The sequence below is a fragment of the Lepisosteus oculatus genome, chromosome 23 (assembly GCF_040954835.1).
Source record: "Lepisosteus oculatus isolate fLepOcu1 chromosome 23, fLepOcu1.hap2, whole genome shotgun sequence".
Classification (NCBI taxonomy): domain Eukaryota; kingdom Metazoa; phylum Chordata; class Actinopteri; order Semionotiformes; family Lepisosteidae; genus Lepisosteus; species Lepisosteus oculatus.
Genome location: NC_090718.1, coordinates 5,545,341 through 5,572,884, shown reverse-complemented (window position 1 = coordinate 5,572,884; position 27,544 = coordinate 5,545,341). Strand labels below are relative to the sequence as shown.

The 27,544-nt window shown below is 42.9% G+C and overlaps 1 protein-coding gene across 6 annotated transcripts in view; it reads right to left on the bottom strand.

Annotated features, from left to right (window-relative positions):
* Positions 1-27,544, bottom strand: part of nectin1b (nectin cell adhesion molecule 1b) — a 188,885-nt gene that overhangs the window by 99,649 nt on the left and 61,692 nt on the right. For all 6 annotated transcript variants that reach the window (XM_069182913.1, XM_069182917.1, XM_015337741.2 and 3 more), the window contains exons 2-5: positions 16,786-17,157; positions 14,570-14,869; positions 12,589-12,706; positions 11,456-11,607 (exon numbers count right to left, since the gene is read on the bottom strand). In XM_069182913.1, coding sequence (XP_069039014.1) covers positions 11,456-11,607; positions 12,589-12,706; positions 14,570-14,869; positions 16,786-17,157 — 942 coding nt within the window. The remainder of the gene's footprint in view (positions 1-11,455; positions 11,608-12,588; positions 12,707-14,569; positions 14,870-16,785; positions 17,158-27,544) is intronic.

The following is a 27,544-nucleotide window of genomic DNA, read 5'->3' as shown; positions in this document are numbered from 1 at the left end:
TACCCTTCACCCTCAATCTCATCAGCTAGCATGGTGTTCCCAAGTAAGAATTGAAGCCTTTCTCGGAGTGATATATAAAAGAAAATATTTTTCTATTTTCGAAAGCTTTGAAAGTTTTCTAAGGCTTAATAAGTTTCGTGGTTATTAACATGGTAATTCCAGGCTCTTAACTAAGCAGAGCCCTTCAGCTGACAGAAATATTTTCACACATGGTTCAGTGGTTGAGCTACTGCAGCACAACTGTGGTTTCAAGACATTGTGGCCTGGTACTGTTTTGTTGGATTCTCAAAAAAAATAGAGAAAAAAGAAGACAAACAAAAGATTTCTAACCTCAAGCCACCCTGGTTTTGACAGACCAGGATGTTCTAGATAAGCCTGACATGTTACAGGGAACTCAGGTTTTACTGTTATTACTTTATTGACAGCTTTGCGGCACCAATAGGTGCTAACTTTAACAGCCCTCAATCTGCCTCTGAAAGCTTTCAAAAGGGAGGTTTACGGGCTTCAACTTTTAACACCAGGCCATCACATCTTCCTTTTACATTTCGTTATCAGATTGGCGCCCACTCACATGGGACAAAGCCACAGGAGTCTGCAAAATCAGCATGGAAATCACAAATAGTTTCATACAAACTCCACGAGCTGTGAATGTGCAAGAAAAAAGGGAGCCAAGTCATTTGTTATCTTATTAATGATCACTCTAATTGCAATTGCAAGTGTTGACTTAGTGCTGCATGGGAGAGCAAGTCACACACGCGTGCAGATGTGCACTCACGGTACAGATGAAGTGTCAGATACTGTATGTGCTATTCCTTTACTACATAAACAGATAGGGCAGGGAATGTTACAGATATACCCAATCTAAACAACAGCACAAGAGGCAGGGGAGTCATTCGAATGCAGGCATTAGCTCATTTCAACACCTGCTAGGAACCAGATAAAATGCACCTAAAATACAGTGGGACAGCAGCCTGATACAATCCTGGGCAACAATAGCATGCTTTTATTAACCAACCTCTGGGAATATGCAGATAGCGAGGTAACCTTGAGTACAAACAGCCAAACATTTCTATTGAGATTAATAGATGTCAAGCAGCGTTGTGAGAGGTTATAATTCAATCCAGCAGCTCTGATAACTCTATAATGTCTGGCAGAAGAAATAACAGCCTGTTAATATTCCCTGTCAGGTTTTATTCGTACTATTATTAAGGTGGCGATTTTTTAGTGTTGAACATTTTACCTCGAACCTTCTTTTATTTCTTTTTTTAACTTTACAAATGAAATGAATATTTTTTGTGTTCTCATCCAAAAGCACTGTACACATAGTAAGGAACCCACTTCACCCACTGCTGAGGAGCAGATCTCACCTGGGTGAGGAGCAACAGGCATTCTGCATCAGTAGCCCAGGAGCGGAAGGGAGATATTGCTTCACCAATTGAATTAAAGGGTGACTTTAGGGCGAGCACATTGTACAAGCAAGGGCACAGGGGTTAACTACCCTAAACTATCACAAAAGCTGTGTTCCCATTGACTTAACCGTATAGGCAAAGGCAAGATCTCTGATGGCTCTTGTTTTGGGGGTCAGTGTTGGCTGAGTAAAAGTCATAAATCCCTGAATGAAAGCCCACTTTTAACTTTGCAAAAATCTTGGACTTCTTGGAGGAATATTATAAAACCGGTCTTACACTGAAATTAGTTTTGTTAATTATCACAAACCTTACTAACCTTATTCAAATGAGGTAATTTTCTGTCAAGCATCTGGGTGTCATTTGGGCAGCTGGATTTTTCTGAAACGCTACCTCGCAAAATGCATATCTGAACCACTCCAAAATTGAAACAGTTCAAAGCATAATATCAGCTTGCTCATTTGAAGCAAGAGGGATAGCCACCACAGAGATCTCAATCATGCTCTGACAACCAAGGAAATTCCACAGATTCCAGCTTAAACCCTCTCAGTTGTAATGTTGTGCTCTTCTTTGCCGATTACGATGTGACCAAGAGGCTCAAGATCATCAGATGCAGCTATCTCCGAGGCCTTTGTCCATGCTTAGTTGAGGCCGTCTTGAATTACAGTCTTTAAAGAAAGGGTGTCCTTATTTGTTTTAGTCGCCCTCTGCTTCACATCGGGGTGAAGCGGCTCGTGTCACCTAACACTTGGCCTCAGCCAGACGGCCCAAGGCAGGGCACGCCCCTCTCAGCATGACACTTTGGCCCTGTCGGACAGCCCCACCCGTTTAACCCCATGCAGGGAGTGGGAGAAGCCGTGAGAGTTGGGGACGAGTGAGAAGGTGTGTGTTTCCGCCCAGCACACCCAGTCAGCGCTTCCGGGCTCGGGGGTCGCCGCTGTGCCCCTTCTCCGCAAGGCTCTGCAGTCCCAGAGTTCTCTCTCAGCAGAGCGCCTCTCTAATGCAGCCCTGTCATGTCGGATTCAGCTGTTAATGAAGTGAGTGCAGCACTGCGCGGCTGAGGAGTGGGGAAGCAGCCTCACATTTTCTGGGCTTTTATAGTAAATCAATTCCCATCATACAGAATAAAACCACTCGCTCTTAAAATGTTGACTCTGGGCTACTAATATAAAGCTTCCACTGCCAATGACTTATTCTTTATGGCAGCATTAAATTTCCATGATTTCACATCCTAAGGCAATACAGGACAGGAAAGTGTTGATGGTCACTAGTATTCCCTGTCTCTCCACATCTTATTGTCCCCCTTCAGATTCTCTCTTTTGCTCACTCTCCCTGTCATTTCCTATTTCCAGCTGCTCCTGCTATTCTCCAATGAAGCCCATTTTCACACCCTTCCATTCCTCCTCCCTGGTTGATATTTCCTCTCTTTATTGGATGTTTTCATTTTTTTTTCAGCTGGATCCTCTACCTATCATTGTGTCGAAGATCGATGAAAGACAGCCCGTATAACATCATTGCTGCTGGTACGCTGAAGAACAGGAGGCAAAGAGAATCTTATTCAAGAGTGGCGAATGCGTAAATAAAATGGCCCAGCGCAAAAGTGAAATGGAAGTGGAGGCGGTGGAGACAGGTCCCAGCAGTAACGCCGGAACATACTCACAACCCCAGCCATTCCTCTCTTTGAGAGCGGAACAACAGGGGATTTGTCAGCGGGAGCTATGTATTACAAGTGCACAAGCCAAGTCAGCTTGTTTGTCTGTGCTGCAGTCTGGGGACCCAATTAGCTGCAATAGGGGATAAAAAACTGGATCAAGGAATGTTTATAGGCTGTCTGATAGCTTCTTCTTTCTTGCAAGCATAAACATGTAAGGGATGCTTACCAATGAAAAGGCGGCCAATTGGCCAATCCAGCACTTTAAATTAGGCCCGTGAATACCTAATAGATCTAAGAATGTAATCCAGACATTTCTTGAATGAAGTGTGGGATTTGGCTTCAACAACATGGCTAGGTGACTTCGTCTCAGAATCCCACAACCATTTTGCAAAGAGAAGTGCCTCCTGTTCCCGTTTTCTTTGTCAAATTCACTCTGCCGTAGTCACGCGGCGAAGCGTCACATACCCAACTTTCATCTTGATGGGAAAGTCTCACTACTTGTCATTAAGGCCCAGAAAGCCAGGCGCGCTGATTTGCAGCTGACACAGTGCCAACTCAAGCTGAGCAAATAACCTGCCCTGTCAAAACCAGGATATTATCTGCAGGTGTTGAAATTGAAAGGGCTTCCCTTCAGTTTTTTGCATGCTGGAAAAAAAAATATGAAATTGTGACAGTGATGTTTCAGTTCAATTAAATTACATTTATTAAATATTTTCAGACGCAATAGCAGTATATGACGGCCCACCAATTTCTTTGGTTTTTATTTGAAGAGCTTTGCATTTTCCACATCACATAAGCCAGACAGAACATCTATTCAATCAAAAGGAATGACAGGACAATATAAAAAACAACAAAAAAACTATGAAATCCTTTATGGGCTATGGCTCTAGTAACTGCTAGAAAGACAACTCCACTTGAATATTTTACATATATATATATTATCTCCACTTATATCTGAAATCCATCTTTGCTGAGCAAGCAACGCCTCATTCTGCATCCTGTATGCAGTATATACCATATGTAAAAACAACTCACATAACATTGTAGCTTTCTTGCACAGAGGCACGACAGGCATTTTGGAGCAACCCACAGAGCAAGAGAAATAAAGCGTAATGTCTAATTGGCATAATGGAGCAACAGATTCCAGATCCAAGCTGTGAGAGTGAGCTCACACTACATGAGGAAGAGAAAGCAGATGAAATGCTTTGAGTCCACAAAGCTTATCTCTGCAAGGTGCACCAACCCCTCAGAAATGAATAAATGCATATTTATATAATTATAAATTCAATAAATAAATGTGCTTTTTCCCCCATCACAGACACCGGGCTCCCTCATCTACTGAACCTCTAGATCCCACAAGTTGAATTGGATGATTTAAGATGACAAAGTTGAACGACTTGAAAGGACAACATACTGTATTATCAGCTTGTGAAAGAGTGAGTACTTTCCCTGACTGGGGCAAACACGTGCATTTTATTTTACGGTAGAGTAGGAACAGTACATTTTAAAAGTGGATTTTTATTCGTTACTCAGAAATGAGCTGATGCTTTGAGCTCAGGTTCTTTTGCAGTGAAACAAGTGTATTGCCAAATGAAAATCAAAATACGCCATAATCAAAAAACAGTGACATTTTCGACAACACTCCACTGACATTATTATTCATATAATAACATTACTACTGAGATAAAGCAAAGCAGTGGCACACCTAAAGAAAACTTGCCAATTAAATTACGCAATGAAATACTACTCCCACTGCAAGCCATTACAATCATCATTGATTTCTTCAGGATTGCAATAATTGAATAGCTCAATGCAGCTTGGATTGCTCAGAAGGAAATTAAAACTTATGAAGAGCTGCTAAGAGATCTGAGCATTGCTGTTGCTATTGTTCCCCACTTTAAAAAAAAATAGAAAGTTATTCTGGTTTGTCATCTAAAGGCTGGGTGAAGGATTTCACAGACAGAGTTGGGCTTGCTAGCAGCACTGAGCTGTTAAATGTTAACCTTGGTAACAGTGATCACCTGATGGGCTCAACAGTGTATGATCACAGGCAATATCACCTGGGCATAACAGTGGCAGATAAATTCCTAACTACATAAACACTCCCTTTCTAACTCACACCAGCCACTCTTTGTTTTAGTCTCACACCTGTCTCTGTCCCCACCCTCCTCCTCTATAATGTCTGTCCTATTCCTTCCTGTTTCCAAAACTCCTGCACTGAAGCCATTAAAGAATACTCTTCCTCTCTTTTATCAACTACTTCAAGATTTTCAGCCAAAAACCTTCAACAGGAAAACTGAGTCTTCATTTTCTGATTAGTAACCTTTTGGAGGTTCTAAGAGATAATACATGAAGTAAAGTATTTTTTAATACTTTTTTCCTAAAGGAAATTTAGCTAGAGGTTGCTTGAAGTTAAAAGTTTAAAAAGTTATCCTCCTTGTCGAAGTATCTGCTTTCTAAGATTTCAATTTTCTTGGGTGAAGAATGAAGGCAGAGACGGACACTGAAGTTGATTGCTTTCACATTAATAACGGCAGTAATTCCCAACCCTCTTTAAAAATTAAAGAGCTACAGTCAGTTTAACCCAAGCTGTACTGACAGCTGATGCTTTGTCTATGCTTATTGTACATAAGTGATGTAAGCAATAAAGATCAACTACCCATCTCCCATCACCATGTGAGACAGACACAATGTCTCAAGGCCTTAACCATGTCCACACTGCTCTGGCCAGGAACAATTTCCTCATCTATGACCACTCACACATACAGTGTATGATCCTTACCAAAGTCTTGAGAGGCAGAGAGTGAAGGGGGATGAGAGTGGGGGAGTTCTACAAAAGCAGGATTAAAAAGGGTTTATTTCAAGGAGATAATGAAAGGTACAGTATGTTAGCCAATCTATATCAGCTACTAATGCACTTCACTGGGCGTGACACAGTGAGGGGTGAATTATTTTTGTCTAGATGTTTATATCTTGCTCTGCTCGATCTCTCTTTCACTTTGCAAACCACGGTTTATCACTCAAAGGGATGTGTCTCCTATCCAAAAGCCACCATACAAATGTGTAATAAGGATAGGAGCATGAAACTATTTTTGAATATATATGCGTTTTGTAGCACAGAAGCATGCAAAGTACAGTAACTCCTGCCATGCTGCTACGTTTAACTGACAGTTTTGGTTGCAGAGCCCTATTCCTTTTATTTAACCTCTGTGAACCCTAATTAATTAGCAGATGTAGCTGTTCAGTTCAGCAATGCAGGTTCTGTGCTCCTGCTTTGGGTTCACAGGAGTACCCAGCATTAATTGACTGTGAAGGAATTCTTAATGGGGTGGTAATTTAATATTATTGGATGCTCCAAAGTGTAAACATGTATCTGTGAGGCAGCTGCTTAATTGTGTGCAAGCCTGTCTAACCTGACAGCAAGAGTGATTGATCAGAAGACCGACAAGTTAAGTTTTTCTTTGCAAAAACATTTTGCTTTTGCCTAAAAAACAAATGTTTAAAACAGCGCAGCTGGGAGATAGCTAAACTAACACCTCTCTTTCAACTTGCTCACATACAAATTGAGTCGCTGAGCGAAGGCGTGAGGAAATTAATTAAAACAAGAATCATCCTGTGTTCTTCTGGTGGAGTTTAAACAGTCATTTGCATGTTGCTGATGGGGAATGTTTGGTTTATTAAAATGGTTGCAGTTTCTAATTAAAAACAGCATTTAGCCATGTTCATTTTACACTGCACATTTGCTTAGTTTATCAACTTTGAATCTTTTTTAAACTTTTCTCAAAAGTTATTAAAGGCCACATGCCAACAGCTTTCAAAATCAAGGTTATGTTCCAGATGTTGCTCGAGTATTTTGATGAATAACTTGATTCATCTATGAATATTATTGTAATGTACTGTAGAGTCTGGGGCCTTTGTACCTAACAAAACAATAACAGCAAATATTTGTTTGGGTGAGCATATCCAAGGATCCAAGGATAGCAATGAATTGTAAACTTTCAGGCAATGGTCTTGACCGGAATGTGGACAGTTTTCCAATTGGAAAATTTCCCATAAATTTTCAGATGAAGATTGCAAAATAAGCTTATATCTGATTAAGCTGTTGCTGGCTTGTAGTAAGATACTGCTTGTGTAATCTGTTATTCTCATTATCTACCTGGCTAGGCTCATGCGTATGAAAAGCCACACACTATATTAGACATGTTAGAAGGTGTTAGCAGCACAGAAGTAGAGATCTTTTTATCCTCTGCTCAGAGGATGATAACTGATAGACATAAGTCGTTTTTCTTTTTATTTACCCATTGCTATTTATGGATACCTGTAAAACAAACTGTGAGAAATGTAAGACATTTTTATTAGCTGTTTTCATAGAAAAGGCTATGTTTGATTTTCAATCCAATTAGAAATTTCTTGGGAAATGTGTAAAAATTAGAGGAAAATTATGTTTTTTAATTCAAAACCTGTTCTTTAAAATTGATCAAACCCTCCAACCATTCTGTACTGGTAACACATCCTGTATGGTTATGTAAAGAAACTCTGTCAGTCTCATCCTCTCTTAACAATCAAAAACCTATAGCATCAGTCACAGCTGTTTCCTTCACATCATTTTTTTCATTTTTAATTCTTTTCTAAAATTCTGGCTTCTTTATAAGATCTGGATGTCCATCCAGAGCAATTAACAGATTTCTAGGCATTGTGCATATCTCTGTCCAAGTTTTCTGCAACAAAGTTGCCAACTGTGGCCTTAATGCTTTATCCCAGCACTTGAGACGTATCTAACGTCTCATTATAGAACTGCCATTATAGAACAGTTGTTCCCTCTGTAAATGGCTGCTGTGGGCATGCTTCAGGACCTCCCTGATATCAAGGTGCCAGTCATAATGGGATCTTCTTCTTTTGCAGAAACCGTGAAGGCCATGATTGAAAGACAGGAGTGAGGAAGTTAACTGCGCACAATCAGAGGCAGGTCTGGGACAGAAGCCCAGAATCTTTGGCTCTCAGCGTTAAAGGAAGTAATCAGAAACAAACTTTAAAGGAAAGGGTCACTGCTGTAAAGCTACCTTATCTGTTGCCTTTAGTAGCCTAAGCACAAGTCACAAGCAGGTCTCTTGCAGCACAGATAGAGCCACTTGACAGCCAGCTATCTCTTGACTGAAATCATGACATTGCACTGTTTGTCACAGTGAGCTTCAGCCTGTGAGCTCTCCAAAGAATCCTCGTGCTTTAAAAAAAAAAAAGCAACCATGCATTTTTACACAACAGAAAGATCAAGCCATAAAACACGAACACTGCAAATAAAACAGTTACACACTGAAGGAGAGTAGGTGAGGGCTCCCCTCTTCAGGAGACCAGAAAGAGAAATCCCGAGTCCAGGCTACAGTGGTGAAGCAATCGCCAGGCCTTCGTTTCAGCACAATCACATGAGAGGAAGAAAAAACGTTTCTCTTTTTCTGTCTCTGTCAGTTTTCCCTGGCAGGGCTCTCTTTGCTGCCAGATACCAGAAGTTACAATTCTAGGAGTTCCTCCTCACCCAGCAACTGGATAACCTTCCATTCTTCACTTTCTAATGAAAAATACTGTTTTCTTTCATAAATTGTAGCTGCCTTCGGTTTACCATTAACGCGTCAGAATTACAAGGACATATTGTTAACAAAAGAAGTGTTTTAAACACAAACATCTTTTTGCAGATGCAAGATCAGGGGTGCTTGGAATCACCACTAGGTTACATAAAAAGTTTAGGCATAAGATTATTATGATTATTATGTTATGACTACAGTGATTTTGAGATTATAATGGTGGTACAGTGTTATATTAAAGATTGCACTACAATTACACTAATTACATTATGCTATTTTTTTTTCCAGATAGATTTCTTCCTGACATTTTTAACACATTCCATACTGAAAGGACAGGTTTCAGTTTTATTAAGAGTTGATAGTCTTAGAGTAGGTTCTTTTTCCAGTAGCGGTTAATGGGAACGACATCCCTAACACTAACATCACTAAAATCTGCTGCACTCTGAGACAGGCACTGAGCCAGAAGAGTTTGATTAGTGAGGTTAAGACACATTTTGATAGAACTCTGCAGAGAATCTCCCACTACAGATGCCAAATTCTATTTGAACACATAGAAAACTGGACTGACAGTTTTTGAGTTGCAACCATTAAACTGTTAAGATTTCGTGATTTGTGAAAGTTGCTCTAAGACGCCAGAATGCTGGCATGCTGTCCAGGGTGTATCCTGCCTTGTGACTGATTCTAGCCAGGATAAGCCCCGGTACCCTCACGACTCTGAATAGCATAAAAAAGCAGATGGAAAATGGATGGTTTTAAGGGTGCTTTTAAACACATACATTTAAATGTAAATGTAAGGAACTCCTGTTGTGCCAGTCTGTCTGTGGGGGAGAGATGTCAAAGGGGTGCCACTGACTCACTCTCCCCTGTGTGTGCACCGCTCTTGTGAGCACGTGTAGGCGCAGTCCCCGAGGAGCAGCCAGGACAAGGAGAGCCGGAGAAAGCCTTCGAGAGATCAGAATCCACTCATCTCTTTCCTTGAAACCAGTGAAATTACAGAACACAATTTCCAATAAACAGTTTCCAATAAACCAAACCAATTCCAACAAACATAAACAATATTGTGATTTAATCATCCACATAAAAGTTCAAATCAATGGTGTTCCACATACCAGAGCATTTTCCATATATTTCACTGTCCACAGAACACAAACCGCACAACATCCTGCTGGATCTCTAACAGTTTGCAGTGTGTGACTGTTATACTAAAGGCAAACAAAAAGAATCATATGCATTCATTACTTTTTCTCAAATAAACCAAGATTCCTACTGAAGAATAAACAAAAGGTCACGAAAAGGACCTTTAAGGTGGATACTGAGATACTGATACAATCTGTTTCCATCACTAAAACCCACACTAGATATTTGTCATGGAGAATGTCAGAGGAAGACAAAGTTCTAGAAACATTCCAGTCCAGTTCCTTTCTCGGTCCTGCCTAGCACTGTATACAGTAAGTGATGTCTTTTCGTAACAGAGGGTGGAAAACAACAGCTGCAACACAAGAATATAGCAGAGAACTGAGAGGACACCAGACTGAGACAGCCCTGACAAAGAGAATAGGACACAAATAAGTCACAAGTATCATTGCGCAAGAAACAGCGTTAGGTTCCCCCAAACCAAGCAGAAAGACACTGCCACCAGCTCCAACCAAAACAAAACCGCCACCCTTGCATGGGCTCCAGCAAACTGTATTTATTGTGAGCGAGTCACCTTGGCCGGGCTTACATCAACATGGAAAAAGCCAAACTGCGCTTCTGTGATGGAAATCTGTCCTTTCAAATGGAAACACTGAAGCACAGATTCTCACTGCAGTCAAATGAAATTGTGCCACCGCACAGAGGGACTAAAACTGCAACAGTTTTGATCTGATTTTTTTTTCTTTTGTGCTTGCCTGAAAAAAAAACGAGCAAAGGGATTCAACTACAAAGGCAGAGGTAGAGAAGTGCCAGCTCATTACAAAATATGGCAAGCCGGGTCTTATACCTTTTAAAAACCAAAAAAAAAATATTTTCAATTTGCAATTTACTCGGCTGATCTATTTTTGGTTGGAATAGAGGATTGCTCTTTTCTTCACATTTTCTCAGTTTTTCAGAGTCAGGGAAGCAACACAGATGGTAGCTTGGCTTTCTCTGTTATGTGAAAATGAACAGGAGAGACAAAGGGAGGTTCAGTTCCTGATCTCTGGATTCTGTCACACACTCCCTGAGGAGTCAGACCTGTTGTGCCTCTCTGTGTGTGTGTTATTCATACACTTCACTGATAGGCACCTGGACAGCAGCATTTGGTTTGTGTAAGGCGTGGTGTGCAGAGGTCAGGAGACCAGACAAACAAGAGGGCAGGTGCAGAAGGAGACTAAGAGAAGGATTGCCTGTCATATAGATAGAACAAGCAGACAGGACTTATAGAGGTACACAAACAGGAAACAGGAGGATCCGTCTCTCCGTTTTCTAACAGTTTCATCCAATTCAGGATCGTGGGAGAGCTGGAGCCTATCCCAGCAAGCAATAGGTGCAAGGCAGGATGTGATGCCAGTCCATCACGGGGCAAACACGGGGACACACGCATGTTAGTGTTGAGATCCAATTAATGTTGATCAGTGGTTAACTAATGTATAGACAAGGTGGAAGATGGAACCTCCCTGAGGAAAGTGAAGGTAAAGAATCCCAGAAGGGGTGAAATTACCTCATTTCAAACACGGGAAAAAGCTTGCAGTAAGCAGTAAGCAGTAAGATGCCCTTGCCCTTGCCCAGGTCTTTGCAGAATCCAGTTGCTCGTCCCAACAGTTTAGCAGAAGAGGAAAGCAGCCCGCCATGCGACCTACCGGTGACGTTGACCTCCACCTGCCCCGAGCGGGTCCCGATGCTGTTGGTGGCGTCGCACACATATGTTCCTGCCAGGTCATAGGTCACGGGCCCCTTGAAGAACAGAGTGTTGTTGCGGATCTCTACGTTGGTGGGCATGGATCCATTCAAACTGCATGGCGAAAAGTTTGCATTAAACACAAGCTCGATGAGGAATCACAGCTGCGGTGCTTCTGATCCTGTGGCTAAGCCCATATACACGTGATGGACATCGGAAATCATACGATATTGTAATGTTGCTCCTAAGGCACCGGTCCAGACTTTCAAAATGGGTTCGTAAAGTATAAAGAGTAATGCCAAAAAAGAAAACACGTTTGTACAAAATGAACACTAAGTGAACAATAAGCCTGCCATATTAAAGCACATAGCAAGCTCATTAACATAGGAGATGAAATCTAGGCACTTTGACAGCAAAGTAAGTTCACGATGTTGACTCAGGATGATGCGATTTGTTTGTTGTTCAAGAAATGTCTTTGAACTTTGTCTCCTGATACGGGACTGATGGCTCGCCTGCCTGCTGGTGAGGCTTTCAGTATCATTGAGGTGCAAACATAATAGTTTCCACTGTGATCAGTTGTACTTTAGATTATACAGTACAGTGAAACCATGCACAACAGCTGCCTAAATTATCTCAGTTTCTGTCACCTTGGAGCCAGTTCAGCAAACTGAACTGAAAGTCGTGCCAGTCTAGTTCTGGGACTAGTTTCTGCTTGCAAGAAAGCAGGTGTTTATAAGTACATACTTGCTACTGTAGGTTTTGTTGGAATCTGTATTTCTTTATCATTCTGTTAGAATTGTGTTACAATTCTGATATATTCTGATGATTTATGTCCAAAGACAACAAATAAAGCGATTACATTTTTAGATTAATTCATACAGCAACCATAAGATTCTATAAAAAATGCATAAATGTACTGGCAGCATCATCACTAGCCTAAGTACACCAGTGCTAAAACCTTTATCTTTAAACTTTGAATAGTGTAAGTTGAAATAATTCTAGCAGTACCACACATGGGCACTGTCATGCCTGGCCAGTGCAGTGCCCATGCTTGGGAGATGGCAAACAGGATGCAGAGACCCTGGAGACACTCACAGCTTCCACTGGAACACGGTGACGGGTGGGTTGGCGTCAGCCTTGCAGTTGAGTTGCACGTCCTGCCGGTTGACAAACCAGTTGCCATCAAACCCTTCGATCACCACTTCGGGCTCGTCTGTGGAGAGATGTTTATGTTAGTCTGCTGCTGACGGGCCCTGGAAGTCACTTTGTCGGTGGCTAGACATCCCCGCTCTTGCCTGGAAAATTATTATATCATCACATCACTGTCAATAACCGCTTTACCCAGTACAGGGCAGCGCAGGAGCCAGAACTGATCCCGGAAAGCAACAGGCTCAGTCTGCCTCAGTCCCAGGTCAGGCAGAGTCGTGACACATCAGTTTCCCAGCAGCCAATTAACCCACCAGCTCGTCTTTCGACTGCAGATCACCCAGAGGAATCCCAGGAAGAAACAGGGAGAACATACCAACTCCACACAGACAGCACTCTGGGCCCAGGGCCCAATGCTAAGCTATGGGCCACTGTGCAGCCCCTGCTAAGTCCATCATCCTTATACTTAATTTTAAGATGTCCATATTTTTTTCCAAGCTTATATGCCACCAATGAGAAAACTGACTCCAGTTCCCACTTGGACATGCTCGTTTAAAGCTGGTGTCCTCGTTTGACATGTCACAAACCCACACAGTGCATGACAGGCAAGTAAGAATTGAGGAGGTCAGGGGAGAAATTGTTTTCAAGGAAGCCAAAGAGTGCCTGAACAGCTAATCCTAAACCAGTGCAGGCAGTGCTCAGCCAACTGCACACTGCTGTTGGGGGAATTGCAGTCGGCTAGTGACATGACCCAGGCTCAGGCATCTGACATCTGGACCTAACCCTGTTAACCTTTAATAGCACCACTTGTGATCACATGTTGTTACAGCTGGCAACACAGCTGCTCACACTGTCACCAGTTTCATTCAAAATAACAGAAGGCCAAACAGTTAAAAGTGCCCAGCTTGACTGCTCCAGAAAACTACAAGATTAAACAAGCCTACACTTTGTACTTGATTCTTTCTGTTCAATATGAATTAAAGACTAATGCATAAATATTTTCCTTACAAATGTGTTCTTTTTTATCTTCTAAGGCATCTTCCTGTTTTATCAAGGCCAACTTTGTGCAATCATGATAAAAAAACACCTGAAAACAAACACTCTGAAGCAGCATGAAAGAAAACACGGGTTTATGAGTCTGGATGCACGTCTTTGAGCAATTTCTTGAATATGATGGGAACGGTAGCCCAGCATCTCAAGCAGAAAAGTGCTTTAACCTTATGAAAGAGTCACACAAACGGTAGCTACACTTCCTAGCTCACTGGATTGAATGTGAGGTGGATGTTTGTAAATGTCACAATACAGGTGTGCATTAAAGATAAAAAGATGGCAACAGTATGCCAAATCCATATCACACAAAAACTGAAAGGCACTAGGTACCATGCTGAATGGTGCTATACAGTCACTATAACTCACTGTACTGTTCTATACTCAAATTCACTGCTTTGTACTGTGCTGTGAAGTACTGTAGTCTGGTGTAACATGCTGCACGATATAATACTGTTCTGAACTTGTGGGCACAGTGGCATAGTGATTATCATTGCCTCTTGGCCCCTGGGTTCCACTCCTAGGGAGCTACCAGCATGGAGTTTGCACATTCTCCTCGTGTTCGTCTGGGTTTCCTCTAGGGGCTGCGGTTACCTCCCACAGTCCAGAGATACACAGGTAGATTAATTGGTTTCTGGGGAAACTGGCCCTTGTTCAAGTGTGTGTATGCTTGTGTCAGTGAGTCTGCTCGTCCAGGGAGCAGCCTCCATTCGCCCAATGTTTCCCAGGACAGGCTCAGGGCCGCTGTGGTCCTGGGTTCGATAAGCGGTTACTGGAAGTGCTGTGCTGCTGAGATGAGATGTCCTGAACTTAACTTTCCAGCCACTCCTACAGTGGCTCACAACATGTCTCCCACATCAGGAGGAGGCGGGGTGACTCTTACACTGCACGTTGAGTGTGACGCTGTCAGAGATCTTCTCGTTGCGGTAGGTGACGATGCAGGTGAGCTTCTGCCTGTGGGTCTCGCGGCTGGGCACCAGCACGTAGTCGCTGTACACAGTGACAGTCCCGTTGGCGTTCTGCGTCTCCTGGAAGGTGGGCTCGCCCTTCAGCCGGGTGTCCCAGGTAATGATGCTGGGGGGCTTCCCGTTGGCCGAGAGGCAGGTGGCCACCGTCATCTTGCTGGGCCGCGAGCGAGCCACGATGGTGGGGGAGGTCAGCGTCATCCGAGTGGTGGGCCGAGCTGGACACACAACGCAACAAGACAAAACGGGTCAGAAAAAAAACGGACTCATAACCTCTACAGAACCTGAGGGCTAAAATGCTGTCATACTGTGCTTGTTTCTTTACTTCTTTATAACAAAGGGAGGTGTAATGCCTAAATTATACTGAACATATAATCTGCTTAATGCTCAAGGGGGAGCTGCATCAGCATGCTTTGGCTGCAGAGGAAGACGTCAAGGTTAATACGAAAAAGCAGAAAAAAGAAACATGGCATTTTGGCTGTTGAGCCTCCTTCAGGCGTGAGGCAGCCTCTGGGTTGTCTATTTTTATAGACATAGTGTTTCATAGTGTTCTTTCTATATTTCAGCACGGAATTAACCTTTACTTGTTCCTGTTTCATGTTTATGGCTACACAGCCATAAACTCCTATTATTTCTAATACTGTACATGTAGATCGGACATTGAAACAGGTTCTTGATATCTGTCTCCTTGATAGTATTAAAGATTAGAGTGAAGTAGAGCCTGCTGAAACTCATGGACTGTAGAATTATGTGACAAAAGATTTCATTTAAAAAAGACAGAGGTCAAATACAGGTGATTAAGTAAACTGTTCCAAAAACCAGCTGCCCCCTAGCTATGAGTAAAAATAGAGTCATTTATGAATGTATTTTTGTGCACTTGCAACTTTGTACTGCAGATCAATGTCTATGCTTGAGTCTCAGTCACTGCAGACCAGAAACAATGAATTTAGCTGAGGCGTTAAAGACATGGTGAAGAGCGATTCAGAGCTCCGACTGCTGTATTATGACCAGTCTGCGGGATGCTTTCTGACACACACCCTGCTTTGAGTTGACAAGAAGTACTGGCAATAGGGACCACTTAAGCCAAACGCTTTCCCCTGCCAGCTTAACGGAAAAACACCAGCACTTGATTTCTAATTAGATATCTCTAATGAGACTCAACGCCTAACCTTTTCAAAAAGCTTCCTCTTGGTTAGTTAAACTGTATAACTGTTTCCCTGCCTGGGACAAAGGGACTGCATTGCTTCAGGCAAGATTCTGAAAAATCATGAAAAAATGAATTATTGATTTTTTTTAGTTTGTTCTACACTAATGCAAAGGCAATCAATTTGTGCTCTATCCGTCCATGGGGGAACACTTAAAATGACTAAATCATTTTGGGCTGTTTCAGAATAAAAAAAAAACAGGGTTGTTTATGCAAATGTATGGATTTACTTTTGTGGTGCATTTATTGAGAGAAAAAAACATGCAGTGAAACAGCAATAACTATGTCATATAATATAACATTTAATTACTGGAATTACATTTAGGAAGAACTACTGGGATAGTAGACCTTAGTGCTTCTCCACTTAAACAGTAGATTTGGAGTCATTCATCTTCTAAATCACCCTTAACTAAATGTTTAACTGAAAACAAACAATAACTAAACCTCACTGACACCTTACTGTTTACTTTAACTATGCTCTCCGGCTCTCCCCAATACCCTGCATTGGATTAAGTGCTTAGAAACTGGGTGGATGGACATAATGCGCACAGAGAAGTTTTGATGTGCAGTGTTTATTAATGTTCAGCCATATGAAGCGCAGCTATGAGGCTTTATAGGTGTTATGGATGGTGGCTTCACAGATAAGAAAATGAGCTTTGAGAAAATAGATAATCTCATACATTTTACTCGAGCCCATTTGTCTTGGATTGGGAAGAACAATGTAATCGGCAAAAAAAAACCCAACTAATTTCTACGGTGTGTAAAGACGTTAAGCACCACAGATTTCAAAATCAACCTGTAATCCAGCTAAGGGTGCTCTCAGCTCAGCAGCATGTCACCGGGCTGCCTTGCAGAGCTCCTCTTGTCTTCCTTGTCCTCTCGGAGGAGCAGTTCCATATCTCCCGAAGGGCGTGGCGCCCGGGGACTTACCGAACACGGTGAGGTTGACCTGGTTCTCGCGGTTGCCGGCCGGGAAGGTGGCGTACTCGCAGATGTAGGCGGCCTCGTCGGACAGCCGCAGGCCAGAGAAGGTGATGGTGGTGTCCTCCAGGGAGGGGGTGCGGTACCTCACTGCCGGGTTCTTGAAGCTCACGCGGTCCTTGAACGGCGGCAGCACGGACACGCCCATGGTGGGGTTGGCGATGGCCACGTTCTGCTTGGTGCCGTTGAGGAACTTCTGCCAGGTGACCTGGGAGATCTTCACTGGGGGGTTGCTGTTGGCGAAGGTGCAGCGCAGCTCCACCTGCTGGCCCACAAAGCCCGACTTGGTGGCGTCCATCTGCACCACCTGAGCCCTGAGCCCTGGGGAGCACAAGACACCAGCGGGGATGAGTCAACGGGTCTTGTGAGGAAAAAAATCAATGCAAAGAGGTATCATCCTCCACCCGTTCTTCTCCGACACAGAGCAGCATTTCACATTCCAAAAGGACGCTCTCTTTCAAGAAGGGCTGAGCTGTGACGTGAGTTTTAATTCATTTTTGGAATAAATCACCTTTGTGTGCAAATGCTTGGGGTGGTGGCATACTATTGTATTGGCTCTTTTATTATTATCAATGCTTATTAGGGCTACTGTGGAAACTGCATCAGTGAAAGAGATTTCTGATTGTTGATCGCTGACAGCACTGAACAACAGACAAAAATGCTTCTGTGACCACTGATCACTCCTTCGCTTCATCAAATTGCAAGAGGGGACTTAGCAGCTTAATTGTCTAGTGTATACTTGCTTTGTTTTGTTAATTGTTTATTCACTTCACTGAAGCTGTCTTGCAAAAAATGATTTTTTTTTTTCCTGTGAAGTTGCCCCGGGTATAAATATTTTAATCAATTAATAACAATAAAAAAAAACATTTTTTTAATTCAATCTTTTTTACATCAGGGACAACTGTGCTTAAATGCCATCTGTCATGACTGGCAGCACCCCAGATGAAAAAGAGCTAACCATCTCTATCCCCTCTTTCTCTGAATCCTGATCTGATTTCTGTCTCTTATACTGTAGTGCAATGGTTGCTTTCAAAAACCATATCTCTCTAGCTTTTATGGCTTCTCTGATATAATATGCAACAGCTGTCCTCTGTCAAGCTCTTGGGTATAACACACAGCTTCTCTTGCCACCCCTTCCTTCACTCTCCAGTTCTCTGATTAATGATAAGTCTACTACCCTCTCCCTACAGCTCAGATTCTATTGTAATACAGGGCTATTGTCACAACTCCCTACCTTCGCTCTAAGGTTCTGTACTAGAGATCTCAAACTCCCATCACTCTCTCCACCTGCCACCCCCAGCCTCCATGATGTCCTCTAACTCTCCATCACTCTAGAAAATCCAGCTATATGCCATTCCTCACCCCTTCCTAATGTCCAACGTTCTTAATACGGTTAAATTTAAGGTGCCATTATTCACTCTACCGTCTCGCTTTTAATTGGGTTGGAAGTATTCCAGGACTGCAATTACAAACTATCTCGAGTAGCACAGACTCCCTTGAGATGTGCTATTATGTGGCCAGATTGAAGATGAAATGGGCCACACCCTTTCACTCAGGGACTGGGGTGAAAGAGTCAAAGGCCAATTGTTGTTTTTTTGCGTTATTCTTTTTGTCCTCAGTTTATCTATACCAACGGAAAAAAAACATTTCTGTGAACCCTGTAAGAGAATTGCAGTCATTTGCTATTCAGGCCCCCTGGTTCACATGCTAGAATCTGGGAGGAGGGGAGCAGGCAAGTCTGTAAATTACAGTGTTCCATCTTAAATACACAGATCTTCGACAGCCATTGCCACAATATCCACATTAGCAAGATGTTTTGGTTTTCTGTGAATCTTACAGGGAGTTGTGTCTTGGATAATCTACAAACATGTAGACAAAAGGAGAAGTTGCAAATAAGGGGATAACACTCAATCAGAGTGCTTAGTCTCCACAGATACACAGTCACACACAAAAAGGTTTTGCGCTGAATTCGATTTCAATCCCACTAATTTTCGATCCAGGCAAAGGGGTCCTTTACAGCCTTCCAGGTGACTTAAAACACCTACCTGGATCATAATGAGATTAGTTTTAAACACAGAAGCCTACAAATAGGATACTTACAAAGACGCTCCATCTGCTGGGACAGTGACAGGCTGATCGAACTGATCTTTTAGTACAACAAGCTAAACCTCTGATCAGATTGAGGGCATGGATAATGGTAACCTGCACACAGCTATGTGGGGGCCTGTGTGCGTTTGCATTGTGTGTGCTTCAGCGTCTGTTTGTACAGTGTGCGGACATGTGAGGGGATTCAGAAATGTATCCAAAGGTACTTAGGTAAGCAACTCAGGCGTGACAGTGCTCAGCCTTAACCTTGACTACATCAATGTCAGTGAGTAGAGCAAAGAAAGGTTCGGAACTCCTTAAAATGTTTCTCCTCAAGCTTTCAACTGCTAAGTTAAAGAGGTCTGTGACAAGAACAGCAGGTAATCTGGCATTATCAATTATTTCTGAGTGTGTGGGGATATTTGTGTTGGTGTAGGTGGGTACAGTATTTTGTAATACTTCCTTTTAGACATAAGAGACTGATGGTTTCCACACACACACCTAGAACGCTCTCAAATAACATCAGCTCCCGGCACAGGCTTCACACCCTTTTAATTACATATTTCTGTTTTTTTCTGATCCTCATACCTCCTGTGCACCAGCTCTCGTTCAAGGGAAATAAGATTCACTGCAACCTGATAATTCTATAAGAGGGCTAGGATGCTTTTCTGTTAAATTTTCCATCCATAGTCTATCTCTCTATCTCTGCCTCCCCTTTTCAATGGGGCCCAGCTGGAGAAGATCCACTCTTGAGGATGAACTATGGGCTGCCTGGTCCCACCAACTCCCAACTGTCTGGCACCAGCTGGGAGCACGTTAAGGCTGGTCTTTGTGGTTTTCCCTCTGCCTTCCCTTTCTGACAGAACCCAAGGATGGATGCTGAAGAGCCACACTGGGGTGCCAAGATGTGACCCCTTTCCCACCTGGGGGTTAATTTATACTAGGGAGTTCCAGAAGGTATCTCTTCCAGATGTTTTCCAGAAGTGGACATTTTGGTTAAGGGACTGAAACCTGCCAAACTGGGGCTATCCGAATCATCTTCAAGTTAAAATACATCACTCACACATTTTTTGCGGCCAATTTCCTAAAATAATTGTCGCCTCGTCCTGTTGCAATTGAGCTTAACGGTTAAAAAGATTTAGGAACCATTTAAGGTTCTTGAGGGAATAATAATATTAAGACAATGACATTTACCAATGAAATAAAGCACACTGGAAGAGGTTAAACAAAATGTGCAGGAAGAGGCTGACTGCATTTCAGAAGGGTGTCTTAATATCCACTTAAACAGCATGTTACAACTTACTTAGCTGTGTATAGTGTTAACTTATTACAATTCCAAAAATGTTCTAGCTTGGGAAAAGGCATTCACAAAATGTCTAATAAGAAGGTGTGATTTAAACTGCTGCCAAGGAACTCCATCAAGGGGCACAAGGAGACAAGGGGCATTGGTCTTAATCACATAGTCCCTCAAAATCTCACGTTCCAAATCTTCTTGTTATGAAAGCCTGCACACCTCGCAGGGCTGCCCTTGCCTGGGCCATCGATATGCTCTTGGAAGAATGCAGAGGGAGGGAGGAGCTGTAATCAGAGGAGCGACAATCATACTCTTAATGAGGAAGGAGCCGAGCTGGGGGGAAGGGACTGAGAGACTCCCCCAGGCTCGACCACATGACGACACCCTGGACTTCCCCCCTGTTCCCACACACACCTTTCATTTCGCGAACACACCCTTTCAACCACCGTTTGAGACTGCTGGGTAAGAAACACCATTGTTCAGGTTCATGTGTGGCACCCTCCTGAAATATTAATCCATCCATTTTCTAACCTCTTCTTCCAAATCGGGGTCACAGGGGGTTTAAGCAACAGGCACAAGGCAGGGAAATTATGACAAATACACTTTGGTGCTGTTGGGATCACTACATGCAGGCAGTCACTTCTCTGCCTGGGAGTGACAGTGACTAAGGATGTGCTATCTTCCATTCACACATCTGGGCTGGGGTCAGGCAGAGAGTGTGCCACACAGAAACAACTTTGTGAGCTCAACTCAGATGACCTTCAGACCTGCTGGGCATGTTACAGACAGCATGTCGTTCGGTCTTCAGACATGATACTGCTTCCAGGCCTGGGAATCAACAAAATCTTATGAAATGATGATGATATTTTGAATGAATGTGCATTTAATAGATATGTATACAATGTTAACTCAACAGAAAATCATGTTTCTTCATGTAACATTTTCTACATTAACACTAAATGCGATTATTATGAAATGCTGCCAAGGCCTGTGCCCGTTTACGTTTCTAATATTATTGCTTTTAGTTTTTTTGTATTTTGTTAAAATTAATTAACAAAAGCATCACATAATACATCTTGCACTAATCACTGACCACCATTGGAAAGAGCCCAGATGTTAATAGAACATGACTCAGTGACTGTAGCCTTTGTGAAAAATCAACAAGTCACAATAATGGTGTTGCATTCCCACTCTTTAAAAGTCTTCTTTTTAAAGCCCTATGCTAACTCATTTAACTGAGGTTTTGAAGATGGTTTTCCAAATGTCAGCTACCATGTCCTCAGAAAACACAAGAAAATCCACCTTATCGCCTGTTTCTCCATTTCCAGTGATTCATTAAATATAATTGGTCTTTGCCTTGCTTCCCACCACAAGATCTAAAAATCTCTTCTCTGCCAAGCCCCATGATATTCTGTACAAGGAAAAAGTGCTTTATGCTTGTTTTTCACAGACCATGAGCTCAAGGATTAATCTGCGTTTTTTCCTATTTCTCTTTTTATCTCCCTCAGCAGCATTAAACTACCACAGATGTCACAGGTGCAGTCACTATGACTTTAATTGGAAACTGATTTATTCAACAAAATATGAATACACTCACATACAGTATATACTATATATATATGAAGTTAGAGTCAGTGTGCATTGACTGTAAGAGATAATTCCACCCTGAAAAGTAAAAAGAAGAATCACAACATTTCGGCTGTTGAGCCTTTGGGTGTCACCCGAGGAAGAGTCAACAGCCAAAACAAAACACCGTTTCTTCTCTATTCATGTACGTAAAGCTACAGCTCTTTGTTACGGTCAGAGGATTTTGAATAAGCCGGCCAGGGGTTGACTTCAATCCACTGCAGTGCAATACAGCCACAAGAGTGATTTCGCAGATTGGTAGAGGGAAGGATCGGATCGTTTCTTACACAGAAATTTGAACGAGAAACAACAGCGAGGGAGGGAAGGACACGCCGGTGTCAATGTTTTTCCATCTCTCCTGCAGAGCTCCAGGGACACTCAGCATTGTGCTGTGTCGGTGAAGAGCTCTTTTCCTACAGGCCAGCTTTAATAAAGCCCCACTTCCCACAGGGAGGCTGGCTGCCCCGCGGTCTGCACATCCTATTCAGAGACGCACGCGACGGAAAGGGGAGTTTCTGCCACTGCAGATCCCACCCCAGGCACCTGGCAGAGCCCCTCGACAAACACTGGGCCCCAGCACCTTCACCCCCAATCCCCCCGAGCTCCGTTTCCTGAAGTCAATGGTGGCCAGGCAAGACATCGACCTGCATTAGAATCAAAACGTCCAACCATCTGTCATTCTCAAACTATAGATCTCAGACTTGAAGGATTCTGCTGCCTGAAAAAAAGACGAATCCCCTCCTGAGCAAAAGCCTGTTGTTGTCGTGCAGGTTTGTACTATGTATGTGTACAATAGCAGAGATTTTGATTGAAGCTGGTACAAGAGCTGCCTAACGTGTCTTGTTCTAGCACGTCTTTTTGCATCTCTAGCTTTTTCCACCCCCCACCCCCCTCCCCTGCCTGCATCAACACAAGAGTTCCTCTGTACCTCCTCTGTCATAACGGAAAGCCGCGCATGCCAGTGGCGGTGGGGCGAGAACAAGAAAACGGATTCACTTTTGCGTGCTGTTTCCGCTGGTCATTCATCTGCAAAGTGCTGGTAGCGGAAGTTGTGCTCTTTTGCTCCGTGCAAATTACCCAGCCAAAGGCCCAGGGGGTGCAGAGAGCTTGCCACTGAGTCAGCTCTGGTGCACAGCACCGCCTCCTGCTCTCGGCTGCAGTGACAGCAGCTCCTAGTCCTGTTCTACCAGCTCCACTCCCAGATCCTGTCTCCCTCTGTAAATATCGACAGGCACCGCAGAGCAGCTGGAGCAGCAGCATATTAGGCCTTATCCTTCATACTTAGCTCTCATTTCCAGGTCATTACAAGTAGTGGACAGCTCTTGGAAGACAAACCTGTTGCACTATTGCTCAAAATGCTCTTGAAGGTCTCCACACCAAACTAAGACCCAGCATGAACACGGCTCTTCTGTTCACATCTACCTTTTATACTGTCTGAAGAATCTTAAATCACAAGGAGTGGGGACAGAGTAGTTCCTTCACTGTTTCGAGGCGTGTCTGCACATGTATAAAATGTCTTAGTAACCACCGTAGATATAGATTTACATAAATAAATCCAAAGATCAAAGCTGAAATGATGTAAACAAAAGAGAAACAGTCTTATTCCTGGATAGTTTTTATTTAAATCAAAATACAGAAATAACTCATCTCTTATTCCTCCATCTACCCCACTTCAGCACAGGATAACTTTGAAGACTCAAGTGGAAACAAGGAGAGCAACTACTGTGCATCTGAAATGTTCAATTATTGCATTGCATGAAGCCTTGGTGTGTAAAAAGACACTGTTCTGTGAGGGATTGTGGCTTTATTGTACTTTCCCAGCACACAAAGAAGACAGTCAAGCAATGAGGAACCCTCAGCTTTCCCTTCACCTCTGGCCCATCTCAAAACAAGGAAGTGCTGCTTTCATCCGCATTGTGACCAAACAAACACAATGAGCTCACCGCTACCTAACTGACAGGATGATGTCACTCCCGATACCAGATAGCAAGCCACCTGTCGCTGGCGCAGCTACATGAAAGGCTAAATGAGAAGGAGCAAAGAAACACCAACAGAGAACATGAGCTTTTAACACAAGCCTGCCTGTTTCAGTCCTGTCAATGATTACAGGGATAAAGGGCTGCGTTTCTGGGAGCTGTCTGCTTTAATGTCCCAAATTAAAGAGGATAGGACCAGTGCCTGAGTGATGGCCTATACCACACCGCACATGTTCAGGCCTGCTTTGGTACCTGATTCACACTGTTTTGAAAATAAAAACAATCCCCACGTGAGTAACAGGCATATATCGTATAAGTGAAGTCTTATGTTATTACCACTTGTGTAAAGGAAAGGGCCCCACACTTCATCCAAATCGCACAATCCTCTAGACTTAAACTTGGGTGGAGGGGGACTACAACAGCAGTGCAATGCTGTGTGTATTATGCGTCTGGCAGCAGGGGTCTGTGCTTGGAGATTATTCAGGTACCACGCTTCCTGCTAGAGCTCATTAAGACTCCCTTCTTCAGACAGGAGCTGAAAGACACAGCTAACCAAACAGAAAGAAAGAAAGCAAAGAAAACTGAGGAGGTGAGCATGGGGAAAAAGAGAATGCATTTGCGCTCTGATCCCTTTAACACAGGCTCCTGCTGAATTCTGGGTAGAACAGAAAATCAATATGTTTTCCTATGCAGCACAGGGGGTGAAGACATTGGGTGCTCTACAGAGAGAATCGAGAGGTAGAAATGGTGAGAAACATAAGCAGAAAGGGACAGAGAAAAAATAAAGTGGAGGATGAGGGGGAGACAACAGGAGAGAGCACAGGAGGACAGATGGACAGGGGAAATTTGAAAGAGCCATCATAGCATTTCTATAATGATTTTCTATGTGGATTCTTCCCCTTTGGTGCAGTACAGAACAGTTCCTACACAATGGTGGCACAGGGAGGACAAGCAAATGAAACACTAATGTTTCAGAAAACAGGCTATGGCTATGTCCACTTTCTCACATTCAGCTTTCCATCTTAGGACTAGATCTATCACACCTGAGTGATAAACCCACAGCTTAATTTGCTGTAGGTCTTCTCAATGTCAGAGCTGGCTGAGTCAGGCAGCATGGTGATGAGTTTGGCTGTATCTCTTTCAGACTTATTCCAGTTTGCTTTTGTTCAGCACACATCGGCAGTAGTTTCTTTTCTTTAGTCACTGTAACCCTTCAGATAAAAGTTTATTTAGAATCACTGATGTTTAAATGTAAAAGCTATGCAACAGACAAGCACGGAAAAGAGAGCATGGCTTTTTAATAATACACAACTTCCTTCAGCTCCCATTGTAGGCTGGTGGTTAAACAGCTTACACAGACAAAAAAGAAAGAAACTGAGTGACAAGCGTTTATGAACACTCTGTTATGATGGATTACAGGCCAAAGCAAATTCAGGGCTTGAGAGGGTTTGCTGATCCTGAGGGGGAGGATGACAATGTCATGAATAAGTTCTGTACAATCTAACAGCCAGTGGGACCAATATTCCAACACACAAGATATTGAAGTCTTGAAGAGACAGACCAGATACAGAAAGAGATCTAATAATCGTTTTTTACACATCTATTTCCTTTTCTGGTTATAATGGAGGCCAATTCATACATACCTGCTTTTAGAGCTGGTGGGCAACTCAGGGACAAGCTCACATTAAAAGAACTTCCGTAAAGAATAAAATGTTAGTGGGAAGCACAAATACTAAATGAATGCTTTTTCTCAGACTTCTTCTCAGCTTACCAAGTCCACAGTCGGAGCAGTGTGCATGGCAAGAATTACCCAAGTGCTGAACACTGCTGAGCTGTGAAGCCAGACACAGTGGATGCTTCTTGAAGCCACAACACAACTGTGATTAAGCCATGGTTAAATTGCCAAAATGTACGAAGGCTAAATTTCATAAGGGAGCTCGTCAAACGTGTGATTATTCATCTGTGATTGCAGGACCAAGGCCAATTCCTAATGCATGCTCTGTGTGAAGGGCACGCTGGATGGCCAGCAAGCTGATTCTCAAGCTGTAACCAGGACCGACTGCAGATGAGATACCTGCTGGTCAGTGACCAGCTCATTGATGAATGATTACCTTCCCAATTAAGGTCTCTCACCAGCAGCTCTGCAGGACTGCCAGTGTACAGGAGGTCCTGGGAGTGGCCGTGTCAACGAGAGAGTACTGCCTTTCGATGCTTGGCAAAGCCAGATCACAGCCAGCTAGTGATCTACCATCTCGAACCCATGATCACAGAACCCATACAGGCATTCAAAAGCTCAAGCAGAATGCCCCTCCCCTGTGCAAGTTCAAACATAATCCTAAATGTCCTGAAGAAAACAATCTAAGGTCAATGGTATCAGTAGACTTGAAGTCTGATTTTATTCCTAGGAAGGGATAAAGGCTAAAGGTTGAGGAAGAGATCAGTGATGTTTGGCCATACATGCTTGTAAACTATGTGCTGACAGGACAGCAAGACGTGATCTGTGAGTGGCCTGTAAAGGTGCAGTGAGCATGTGGCGAGTTCTATTTCGTTGACTTTGTTCAGTACTATAAAGTACAATGATGTGAAAAATAAGCTTGTTAAGATTTATGACTAATCTCTTCCTCCCTTGAAGCACAAACTGCTGTGTTCCCGAAAAATCAGTAAAGCCTTCCTGAAAAACACTGCGGACTACGTGTAATTACAGGTTAAGCCTGGAGAGCTATAGAGTTTAAAAACACCACTGCCTCTGCTAATGGGATTGCAGTGAAACAGTCAAACACTTCAAGTCATGCTGGGATGTGCTAAAAGCTGGACTAACATTTTCACTGAGTATTCCCTGCTGAGGCGTCCAGGCCAATCAGTCTGGCTGCTGTGTGAAGCTTTACTGTAAACATGGAGGTGAGAACAGATCGATAATTGATGAGGGCCACTTAAGAAAATCTTGGTTTTCTCCAATTATTAGGCATGGGGGGAGGGGGGGAGTGGCAGAACCGGATCGCGCCCAGCTGTCTCGTTAGTTGGCTTGGGCTTGGTACGTGAGAGGAGAGGGTCTGCTGGGCCGAAATCAACTGTCTCCAGCCACCTGCAGCCTCTCCTATCTACTATTTGCTTACTTTGATATGACCAGCTCATTCCTTTTTATATGTTTATCCTGCTAATAAAAACTTCAATAATTAAGAAGCTGACTGAGCCGAAATCTGTAATGGAATACTTTACAGGGGCTACAAGTCAAAAAGCCCTATTCTGCAAGGAGCATGATCTGTGTTACATGTGAACCTATCACTTCATGATGTAATGAGCTCACCAGACTTATTGCTCCTTTAATCGTAAAACTCCTCAGTGAACACAGCGTGGCTATATCTGAATATCTATTATGATTACCATTATTACAAAAAGCGATTTTCTGCTTGTCATCGATTATCTCCTGTTCACTGATGACTAAGCAAACTGCCTGAGAGCAGAGACACAGCAAGCGCTGAGAGGGCCAAAGACAATCCCTCATAAGTGGAAAACAATGCACTGCTTCAGCAGAAATGTGTTGCTACAGGATAAGCAAAAATTCAGTTGCGCATGGAGAAATTTGAACATGATGTGGCTGGTATTTCAAATACATGTTAGTGTCTGCTTTTTAAAAATGAAAAGAAGACCACATTTCAGTACCGGAAATGGAATCAGAGGTTGAATCTGTAAAGAAATGCTATTAACTCCTTTCCACCGACTGTGAACT